Below are 12401 nucleotides of genomic sequence, written 5' to 3' on the forward strand. Positions count from 1 at the left end.
TGTGTGTGTGTGTGTGTGTGTGTGTTGCACTTCATACTCCTACAACAGAGAGGGTTGAGACATGTTGTGTGACTTCTGTTTATTTGTTTATTTGTTTGTGTGTGTGCGTGAGTGTATGAGCAGCATATGGGTTAAGTGTAAGTACGCTCCAAACACACCTACAACTGCTCGGGACGTCGGGATCATCTTCACTAGCTATTAAAAACGACTCATCTCAATGACACACACTCTCCCAGTTACAGCCAAATAAAATGGACTGGGTGTTGCCACAGATCATAATCATTGTAGTTTCTATTTATTATATGTGCCAAGAATCTAAATCTGGGCATGTTGCCGCAAAGTCCACTATTTTGTTTTTGGATGTGTACAGTTAACAAATAAGAGCCAGTAATAGGTATGTAAACAATCTATATGACCTTATGAATACATATCCCCTCTCTCTCCACACATTTCATGTTTGCCTTCTTCATTAACTCTCAAATAAAAGCCAAAATGCCCAAATATAATCTTAAGAAAAAAGGAAGGGAAGTAGCCAGAAAGGACCAGCAAGATTATTCTGTAAGGTCTATGTGTATGAGGGAAATAAAAGAAAATGTAAATCGCTCTTGACAAAAACATCTGCTAAATTCATGTACTGGATTGTAATATAATTTATTTCCTGTTTAATGACAATGACAACCCCCATGCCAAATTTCACACCCTCAAAATGGTCTGCCAGTTGACCAAGAGGAGCTGCCAGAATGAGAGTGAAAGTGAGAAAGGAGGTGAGAAATGGGGAGACATGAACAGAAAGAGGGCTGGATAAAGTAGGTGATGAAGGTGAAGTGAGAGAGACGGAGAGAAGAAGACTGTAGCTTAAGGATGACGCACGTCCACATGATACAAGCCTCCCATGACCGCGCACCCAGACTGAGTCCTCCCAAGAAGAAGAACAGCATCAGTCGTTTCAGCAAGGGCCCCCAAAAAACACGCTAATGTTAGAGTGACAAAGCCCTCTACAGGCCATCGCAATTATGACAGGAGGAAGTCAGGTGACGTAGTTATAGAGTAACAAAGTCAGCGAAAATGCAATCCTTTGTCGTCAAATGTTTAACATTTTTTAACCAGGCAAAGTTTCTGTTCAGTTTGTGTTAAGACAAAAATGAACTGCATGCATATGATATGTTTGGCTTTTTTATTTAATGAATGAAAATCCATTAATTTGTTAATTCACTCTTACTTACTTAAATACTTACTTAAATACTTTTTTATTTCTTGCACAGTAGCTATGTTACTTTATGTTACTTTATACACATATTGACTCACACTTCTCTCTTTTCTTTTACTTACTTTTCTTTTTACCTTGAATTTGACTGTGAGCAACTGCAACTAAACAATGTCCCAGAGAGAATCAATATAGTATTCTGATTCTGATTAGAAAGATGTGATTGGATTTAGCCATGACATGATTCCAACTAATTTCAATATTGAGCAAATTGATTGATACTCAGCTCTACCTTATTTTTAGCCTGAATTATTTTTCAGTGTCCACTCATATATGAACAATAAAGTAGTCATGCACACCTCTCTCTTCCCTCCTCCTCTCTCTCTCTGATGTGAAAGTAGATCCAGGCAGTAAAGGGATCCAGATATTGTAAAAGCCACTTAGATGGGGTCTACTGTAGCCCACAGCTGCTGCCTGCCTTACGTCTATGCAGCCCCCCTTCCTACTACTGGCCTAGGGCCCTTTCAGCCCGTCCTGCTGCTGGTGGTTGGTCTTCCTCCCTAGGGCACACAGGGCTGTTAGGCCACCATTAGTCCTGCTAATGGGCCTGACAACTGCGCCACATCCTCAGCATTTAGACCTCCTCTGTCTGAGATATGGATATCGACCACTTCAATGGAAATGGAGAATAGGGGCAGGAGGTGGGAGTCGATTTGATATGTACATATAAGCATGAATGTCATGCACAAAACACATGCACAAAACACACACACACACACACACACACACACACACACACACACACACACACACACACACACACACACACACACACACACACACACACACACACACACACACACACACACACACACACACACACATATTAGGGGTGGAACGGTACACTGAAGTCACGGTTCGGTTTATACCTCGGTTCAGACATCACGGTTCGGTTCAGACATCACGGTTCGGTTCGGTACAATGGAGGGAAAAGCATAAAAAAAATGCAGAAGGCAATTTTTTTATTGTGCATGTCTCAGGCTGTACCACCTAGTGTCATCCAAGTAGGCTACCCCACATCATCTCCAGACTCCATCTGGAACTTGTAAACAAAATAAGACAATCAGCTAGTGTGGACGTGTGGACTCACTGGACCGACTCGTTGTAGGCGGAGCTTGGGAGCTTCAGAGCTAAGGCGGGGCTACAGATTAGGTGTCCCTAACAAACGCGTATGTAACAGTAGTTCCACATTACATTAATCCATTGCACGCAAGTTTTATTTATTTTTATACCGTGTATTCTCCGTGTAAATTCATGTACCGAACCGAGACACCCGTACCATTTTGGTTCAATACGAATACATGTGCCGTTCCACCCCTAATATATATACATACATACATACATACAGCAACGCACACACAGAAACGCACACAAGATGCTAAGTGAGCCATTAAATGGCAACACACATTAACATGCACTCTGACTAAAATCAAAAGTTTGACTCACCAGTAATCTTCTTGTAAGAGTTTTTGTTTGTCTCTGTAAGTCCATCTTGGCTGAGTGAGTGAGTGACTGAGTGTGTGTGTGTGTGTGTGTGTGTGTGTGTGTGTGTGTGTGTGTGTGTGTGTGTGTGTGTGTGTGTGTGTGTGTGTGTGTGTGTGTGTGTGTGTGTGTGCATCAGTGTGCATTACATTTAATTGTCTCCTGTCCCCCTGCCAGGCTGCCCCTGCTCTCAATATCCACTGATGATGTTGATATCCATGTTTAAAATTCAATACTATCATTGCTTAATTTGTGAAGTGGGAGGTCCCGGAGCGCAGAGCGGGGGTGGATCCGGCGACTCAAAATGGGGGTTGGAGGTAACGGAACAAAAAAAGAAATTACACTGCCTATGTAGCTTCTCTGACTAAAAACAACGCTGTGTCTACATCAGTGCAATTTTTATTTTTATTTCAGAACATGCACTGCATGGGTACGAAATGTAATGTCTCCACATTCTTGATCGGCGGAAACGATTTTTGCTTGTTTGGGATCCGACTGGCCAGCGTATTTGAAAAAGTTAAGCAAACTTTGTTGTCTTTTTGACATTTTTCCCCTGAATGAAACAAGGCTAACAGAAATCTCAACCAGCACAAGCGCATGTGTCACTTGAAGTGCCTCCCCTCCCTCCGTCTCTCTGCCCCCTCTTTCTTACCCTGAAAATTCACCTCAAAACTGAAAAATGCAAACACAAGATTTTTGTGGAACTTCAATGTGGAATAAAAACTAAAGGCTCTTATATACTAGACGCAGCCTAGCTGGCGCGTGCAAATGTGACGTCATGGGATCGCCGTGACTATTTATACCCGCGCTGGTGCTCGTGACACTAGTTGCAGTCTTCTCCTGAACAGAGGTGGCGCTAATGAGCAAAGGCTACCGACATTGCTCTTTCTACAGACTAGAAGAAGAAGAAAAAGGTAAACAACGGCAGAACTGGCAGCAGCATTGCCGTCAATGCTTCGATTTGATTCAATGACCTACTTCGTTGGATCAAGCCTTTCATTCACCATAAAAGAACTCATCTTAACCCAGTAAGTTTACAAGAGAGACTTGCAGTCGCTCTGAGAGTCCTGGCATCCGGTTGTCGGCGAACTCGTTCAGGTCTCCCGTTTCCGCTTTGTCACGCGCCACTGAAAAAAAAAAAGCCGTGCACGACCTCTGCTCGCGCGCCGGCAGGATATTACGTCACTTTGACGACACGATGGCACGCGCCACCTTGGATGCGGCTAGTATACAGTACGTGTAATAAGGCAGATAACAACATTGAACACTACACAAACAGTAATTTATTTTTTCATTTAGGCAATTCATTTTTCATAGTGATACAGGAGGTGCCGGATCCAATAAAAAAGGTTCCAGATCCAACGTCGGAACACGCCGGATTCAAATTACAACCTGGTCTCACGCCAGTTCGTTAATAGTTATAAAACGTTATTTTGATTTATTGATTTGTGTAAAGGTCACGATTTTTGAACGTTACCATTTCACAAACTGCCATGACACTGGGCTGCTCTGGGGGACGCAACAATGGGGAAATTAAATGCCACAACGGGGAAAATAAACGGCACACGCCGGCGACAACAACAGGACGGACCGCCACACGCGGTCACAACGGGGAAATTCAACACCACACGCCGGAGACAACTACGGGGCAGACCACCACACGGGGACGTGATCCCTGGGCGCAGGAACATGATCCGCTGTCTCTGTGGCACGCAACAATGGGGACATGAAACGCCCCAACAACGGGATGGTTGAGGTTAGGAAAAGAAGATACTGGGAAAGGAACCGTCACACGCAGGACACACAGGACACGCCGAAAACAACGGGATGGTTGTGGTTAGGAAGAGAATAACGTGGAAAGGAACTGCAACACGCCGGACACGATCCCCACTCTCTGGGGTGAAAGTCCAGTATTGTTTGACCCAAACACCACCCCGACCAACCTCCCTACGCAGATTTTCTGCTTTTCATACTACTCCCTACCGTTGTCGTGCTGTGATCACGAAATATGCTTCCCATTTAAATACATTAAATTAAAATTCGTAATCACCACACGAAAAAAACGACATAATCGTGTCCTGTTCACGAATCAATAGATTCAATAACGTAACCATTTCACGAACTGCCATGAGCCCTGGCTACTATTAACTTCTGAGAAAATATTTCAATCAAAAGGAGCAAAGTGACTGAATGTCTTCTAATTTATGCACTGAACTCTGCCGAACTAGACTATTCCTGAGCACACATAAACTACATGTCATCTGCAAATATTTACCTGCGTGATGTATGAGATCTGTGCCTGATATGAACAATAATCTTTATATAAGAATTCAACTTCTCTACACAGGACCTCTACAAAGAAGCTTATTTATCGTCAAGCTAAAACATTTAGTTGTTACAGTTTTTTAAACAAGCAAAAACTTCTGTGGGTTAGGGCCAACACCAAAATCGTCACACGAATTTACCGAATGACAAGAGACTTGGTTGTTTATGACCAAATTACAAACCGGGCTACGTGACCGCGCTGTAATCCGCGTCATGTCCTGCCTCCTGCAAACTCTAGAGAGGGAGAAAGGTCTACGATCTTTAAATTATGTTTTACGGTATAGGACATTATTTTATTTGTTTATTTTAAAATGCATCTTTATGTTTAAATAAATATACATAGGTAGTTATGTCTGTCATTGTATTGGTTTGCCCTGCGCAAAAATAAAAGGAATTAGACGGAATATTCTATGGTCATTTTTGGCCAATTTTAACAGCCCTATATCAGGTCTTGTATTATTTTTAATTAAATATCTAAATTTTTAATTGTTGGCCTGACTAAATAAGACATACGAAATCATCACTTTGGCCTTTCCGAACGTGTACTGTGCTAATCGACTAATCGATCAATCTAAAAAACAAATCTGACAGATTAACGATTTACAGGAATTATTGTTAACAGTTTTGATAATGGAATATTATTGAACATTTTAAGTTGTTAAATAACTGGTTCCCATTCCCCAAATGCACCATTTTGCTAGTTTTCTAGTTTTAGTTGTGCATCATGTTTTAGAGTGGTGGTTATACAAAACAAGCTGTTTGATTATGTCAGCTTGGTTTTAAGGGAGTCTTGATGGCCATTTTTCTCTCTTTCATATTGTTACTGTATCTCCCTGCACTTTAACACCAAAAGCCTCAGTCTAAATGTCACTAAAATACAGTTGAGAAGAAATCTTCAACCAACAGTTAAATAAGTACAGTTCAATTACAGGTAGAGCTGTGGTAGAGGTAGGTAGCAGATAGCCTTGTATTCCTTTGAATTAAAGGTACAATATGTCATTTTCTGCCGCTAGGGTTCTCTCAATCAAAACAATGGATGTAAACACAGACTTTGGATGACGTCGTGAAGATGCGTGGGATTATTCGAGTTGTAGTTTTCATTGTTACTGTAAACACCATTGCTGATTAAAGTTTATCTGTTCACGAACGTATCATCTGGTGTATCCCGTGTTTTGACGGAAGTTAGAGTAACTAGAGGGGTCAAAGGGTATATGACGCCATTGAGAGGCAACCAAACAAAAAGTCCTGTGTCAATGAAATAAAACTACAGATTTGTCTGGATTTTAACAATGTTGGAAACATTTGGGATAATGTAAGTACATAACTCAACAGAATATATAATATACAGTAGGTATAGTTGTTTTTTAGACATTTTAATGCAGAAATATTACATATTGTTCCTTTAAATTGTCCGTAGACTAACTCCTAAAAAAGTTATTTACTTTTATTTAGTGTCTGCTTTAATCCATCAGGCCTTCCAACATAAATTTGATAAATGATGAGCAATCATCCAGAGCAAAGTATCTTGGCAGATATATCTTGCAGCAGAGGACTAGCAGACAAGACCCTGCATAGTGAGCTTTGCCTGCCTCATTTAATAAAATTCACACAAGTGCCCACAACAGGGGAAAGCCTCGAAGGACTCTTTTACTTGAGCCTTCCTGTGTCTGTCATATTGTACAAGATGTCCCTTTCAGCAGCCCAGACTCAACATATAACTGGTTATTATAGACTTGCATAAATATTACTCTGAATCTAGTCTATATCCTTGCCGCAGGAAATTCCGCCGGATGCATTTATTTTTCGCCAATTTCCGTTACCTTCCGCTTTCTTTGTGTTGGAATTTTAAACTCTGGTGGATTTATGAGAACTATGGTTGACTGCTCCTCAGATATCTGCATGGTAAATTGAGACTGTCCAATCTGAGTATTCTCTCATACGACTATATATATATTTTACAGCAGCTTAGCGCCGCCCATGACGATTGTGATTGGTTTAAAGAAAAGCCAATAAACCAGAGTATGCTTTTCTCCCATCCCAGAATGCTGTGTAGATTAGCCAGACCTTCCTCTGTTCCACAGCGTATGGTCTGGAAAAGCGAGACTACTGTGAATCTAAAACTTTCAGAAAACAGGTCTGTCAACCACTGTACTTATTTGTGCTACCTTTACAAGTTATTCCAAAACTTTATTGGTTCAATATGTTCAGAAAAGTTTATCTACAAAGATGTTGCCATACTGTTTTTAATGGGGTAGCTATCCCTTTATTATCTCTGGGTATAGCCATTGAGGACAATGTTACAAATTATTATATAATTAGTATTTGGCAAAATAGTCAACTTTTTTAATCTAGCCATATAAAGTTTCTAATTTGATTTTCCAGACATGTGACTATAATATGTAAGCCTATATATTGATATTGCAATATAAAATGACTGATAGAGGGGTTTTCATGTTGCCCACTCCAATCTGAAAAGTTGCTGTTTTGTGCAGTAAATCATCTGACTCCACACCTTCATGTTTTATGGTCTTGTGCCTTTTCCCTCTACTTTCATGAACTCACTCATGGGACTATACATCCTGGGATTACTTTGAAAGCGTAGATAAAATGTGTTTAAAGGAATACATACATTAATTCAAAGAATTAAGACTAGTGCCAGTATTGGTAACTATGACATATTTCTAACACTTGCACTTATTCTGAAATATAAAAAGACACGTGGTCTATGATTTTCTACAGCATTCATATAATATGCTGCAATATGGGGACAAATGAGGTTAAAAAATATATAAAAAGTTCTCACCTGCAGCCTTCGTCTTCGGATGATCCCAGAATCATCCATGGCGGGTGTACGTCTTCGCACCTGTCAGTGTCTCGTGGGCTACTGGTGACGGCAGCGAGAAGAAGCCCCACTCTCGCGTGGCTTTCAGCGAGAATCAATTTACTACTTAACCGAAATGCTTGGCAGAGTGTCGGCTGCTTATAACATTATTTACCAGCGATAAGCAGGTAACATCTGCTAATTGTCTAATTTGTGCTATTACACTCAATTTGGTAAATTATACCATAAACAAATCTCTCGCGTTACAACCACAAAAATACACTATCAATTAGCCTATCTCTACCAAAGTATATCAAAGTGCCTCTCCTGTGCTCGACCCCAGCCCAAATCCCTTGCTGGCAGAGACTGACAGAGACTGACAGACTAGGCTACTCTGTGGTGGGAACTGCTGAATAAGCGAGAGGCTGCACAGTGGGATCAGCGTGCACTGCATGAACTCAAGTCCAGCTGAGAGACTGAGAAGAAAACCCCCAAACAGCCTATGTCAGTCCGAAGCTTATCACACCACATATTAGATAAACCAAACAAGTTTGCACACATCTTTCACCCCCTCCAAAACATCATATAGTGCGAATCTCAATTCAAAAACAATCTTTTAAAACTACAGATAGCTCATTGCACCAGGAACAGCCAACAGCAATCCATTCAACTACTTTCATCCTTTAAAATGCTTCTATCACAACGATCCTCGGTCGGTCTACAATCCGCTACATGTTAGAGGAGTCCACAGGCAGCCAAACCACATTCAAGCACAGTCTAAGTGCTGAGAAGGGACCAGTGCATGCACGTACACGGACTTCTTTGCAGACCTATTGCACATTATTGCACAACTACAAATCTCGATTGTATGTCACATCCGCTCAGAGCTTCTGTGCATTGAAAACGGCGAGATCAATGAAAAGCTGTAGCGAGTCTATATGTCCCTCTGTTCAAAGACACACACACACACACACACACACACACACACACACACACACACATCGGCACTGAAAGCAGGTTGATCACTTCACGTTTTCGTCCTCCTGTAAACAGATTTCTCCGTTTTCCCGTGTTCTCACAGGTACACGATGGGTTCACTCTGTTCTTCTCTGGTGTAACATTGATTTTCTCGCGAAAAATGATCTGTGGTCGCTACACAGGCTTCGCTCCATCCTTAGCTCTTACCACCCACTTCCTACTACCAAATGACGTTTAACCCTTTAGCGACCAGATGCTTGCGTCAGCTATGGAAGTGGTTTTTGAAGTACAAGTTTTAAAGCCAACATTTCCAAAGAGGCCAGTCATCTTTGCTCACATTCCAGATAGGCTACATCAGCCCCCCAAAAAACAGCAAAACTATTTAGCATTTCAAAGGCAAGTCTTAAAATAATGTCAACATATTTGAAGCTATAGGGTTGGGCAGTAGATGTAGGGCTAACAATTAAGCTAGGTGATTAATCGATCGATGGTTAAAACGGTTAAAACGAAAATCTGCATCATTCATTTTTTTTAAGTAAAAAAAGATGTGGTGAAAAAGCTACAGGTAACAGCATCTCAAATTGCAGCGATTTGCTGCTTCAGTTTGTCATATCAAACAGCCAATTTAATATCTTTGTTTTGGGACTTTTGGTCAGAGAAGAAATTAGAAGATGTCCCAATTGGGCTCTGTGAATTTGTGATTGCCATTTTTTTTTCACTATTATTGACATTTCACAGACCAAACGATTCATCAAAAAAAGGACTGGCAGATTAATTGATAATGAAAATAAATGTTAGTTACAGCGCTATTATGAGATGATACACATTTGTAAACTGTACCATTTACATTGTGGTATCTATATATCTCTAGCTGTGCTAGGCCATTGTGAGCACTGTTGCAAACCAATAAACACTGTTTGATGGCTATATCAATTTCTCTGTAATTTTTGCATCAATGTGATCAACTGCTTTCATAAATTGTCACGTTTTTAATTAACTGGATGAGTCAAAAACCGTCATTCGTGACTGGTTATTTTATTTTGTATTACAGTTTTTAATTAATCTGATGACGATGTTTCTCAATTTATGGATTAGTTGTTTGGTCTACAAAATGTCAGAAAATAATACAAAAAGGGCCAGCACAAAATCCCAGAACCCAATATGATGTCTTCAGATTGTCTGATCGACCATCCAAAGCCCAAAGACATGATATAAAACAGAGAAATGGAAAATTATCACAAATTGGAACAGTGAATGGTTGGCTTTTCTTTTATTTTTAGCCATCACTTGATTATGAAAATAGTTGCAACTATCTTTTTCAAAATCATAATATAAAATTGCATAAGGCATACAATGATATAGGATTTTTTTTCTCCATATGGCCCTCTCACAGACAAAGTACATCAACAAACAGCAGGTTGAAATTCACATGCACACTCTCCATGGGGTTGACAAATGCTGCTAACTTGGCACCCAATCTAACATGAACCAAGTTCCTTTGCAGAATTTTTGCATAAAGAGTTACTTAGTTACTTCAAGGTGCTTTGTCAAAATGTGTTTATGCCCATACACTGTACGTGTTTCTGAATTAACAGTCAACATAGCCTGCTGTCATGCTTCTGTTGCTATTCCAATGAAAAATGGCCCAAGGTTTATGCATTATTCAGCATTCACACCTGTCACACATGGGATTCACTGCTACATAACATTTCACAGCTCCTCACCCTTCAGTTACTTGCATCCCTGATCCAAATGTTAATGAATGAACGCTGGCATAACAACAGATTCCAACCATGGTGAAGATCTTGAGTGCTGTTGACATATTAACTGAAATTTGCATGTCTTCTGCAGGTCTGATATTCATTCAAACTGAACCGTCCCGTCCCCACTGAGTCTGTAGATGTATTGTCAATGAAATGAATGCATTCCCTGATCAATACTAGGAAAAGGCATCACTAAGCAGTAGTAAGTACTGAATATACTGAAACGGGTCAAAGTCCATCACCGTGTTTATACAATGTGGTGGGTTTGTCAGGATGATGTTTCACTGTTTTTTTTAGATAATTTTGTGGGCACTTTTGGCCCCCATTTTGACAAGACAGATGAAGACATGAAAGGGGAGAGAGAGGGGGAACGACATGCAGCAAAGGGTCGCAGGTCGGAGTCGAACCCGCGGCCGCTGCATCGACGAGTAACCTCTATATATGGGCGTGCGCTCTACCAACTTAGGTACCCAGGCGCTCATGTTTTACTGTTAACATTCTCACAAGAAAGAAAGCGAGAAAACTGAGTTGGTCAAAGGTGGCTGATGGGACGGATCAGTGTGGAGAGAAAAACACACAAGAGGCCGGGTAGCTGGTCCGGCTCCAGAATTAGGACAGCAGGAGACAAGAGGGAGACTTAGTGGCTTTTAGGAGGATGATCTTAATGTTCCCTGTTTCTCTCTGAGCAGAAGAAGCTGGCAGGCTTTAGTCCCTCTCACCCCCAGATCACTATGGGTTCAACCTCAGCACCCCCCCACCACTACCACCACCACTTTAAGTCTCCCACTCTGAACCACACAAAGAGAACGCACTCATCTAATGGTGTAACAGCAGCATATGTTTTGTTAAAAAAGAAGACTGCAGTGTTTTTTGTCAATGAATCTGCACATTTCTTTTTCTAGAATAATCCATTATCGTAATCTATGAAATGTCAAAAAATGAGTAAATGTCCATCACAATTTTACAAAGCCCAAGATGACGTATTCAAAAGATTTATTTTGTTAAATGAACAGTCCAAAACCCTGTAGAATTAAAATTATTATCACATATGACCCAATAGAAGCAGCAAATGATAGAACAATGAACATTTGAGAAGCTGGAAGCGGAAAACATTTCGCATTTATGCTTTGTTTTGTTGTGTTTTATTTATTTATGTTGTTATAGAGGATGATGATTATTACTAAATTATACATTTATTAATAATTCATTTTATGTCTATCGACTAATCAATTAATGACGTTTCAGGTCTATGGCTCAATAAAATAAAGGTCACAGTAACACGTTGATACCAATATTAGGCTTTTATTTCCAAAAAACCTTCTAAAAATTCCCTTAACCTCGATTGCCCACGAGTTTTATGGCTTCTGGAATAAAACCAAATTTCTTACAGGCAATCTTAAAAGCATTCCAGATGGCATAGTTTAAAAAAAATCATGATGAATGATAATATCATCATCTTGGGGCATTTGTTTAGTATCGCATGTGAGAGATCTCTGTTTTGCAAATAATTTTAGAACAGATTTTGACAAAGGGATGTCGGGATTACTTTAAGTAGACAGTACATATGATGTTTCTCAAATGGCTTCCACATGAAATCTCAATCATCAAGTATTTACAGGTCTGGACAGTTTCCCCACATAAAGGATTACTCCAGCGATTTAGTATTGCACTTCTATAAATGTAGAGAACTCACTAAAGACAGATTAAACACTATGGTCAAAATAGAAGCATCAGTGGCCAAGCTATTCTTTAAATATGAATCAATTTC

At 40.2% G+C, this 12401-nt stretch overlaps 1 protein-coding gene across 2 annotated transcripts in view; it reads right to left on the reverse strand.

Moving 5' to 3' along the window:
- mast1a (microtubule associated serine/threonine kinase 1a) overlaps positions 1-9061 on the reverse strand; it is a 71371-nt gene extending 62310 nt beyond the window's left edge. For both annotated transcript variants that reach the window (XM_078281319.1, XM_078281318.1), the window contains exon 1: positions 7875-9061. In XM_078281319.1, the coding sequence (XP_078137445.1) occupies positions 7875-7913 (39 nt within the window). In that variant the 5' untranslated portion in view covers positions 7914-9061. The remainder of the gene's footprint in view (positions 1-7874) is intronic.
- Between the last annotated feature and the right edge of the window lie 3340 nt (positions 9062-12401).

This window comes from Sander vitreus, chromosome 2 (assembly GCF_031162955.1).
Source record: "Sander vitreus isolate 19-12246 chromosome 2, sanVit1, whole genome shotgun sequence".
In the NCBI taxonomy this organism is placed as follows: domain Eukaryota; kingdom Metazoa; phylum Chordata; class Actinopteri; order Perciformes; family Percidae; genus Sander; species Sander vitreus.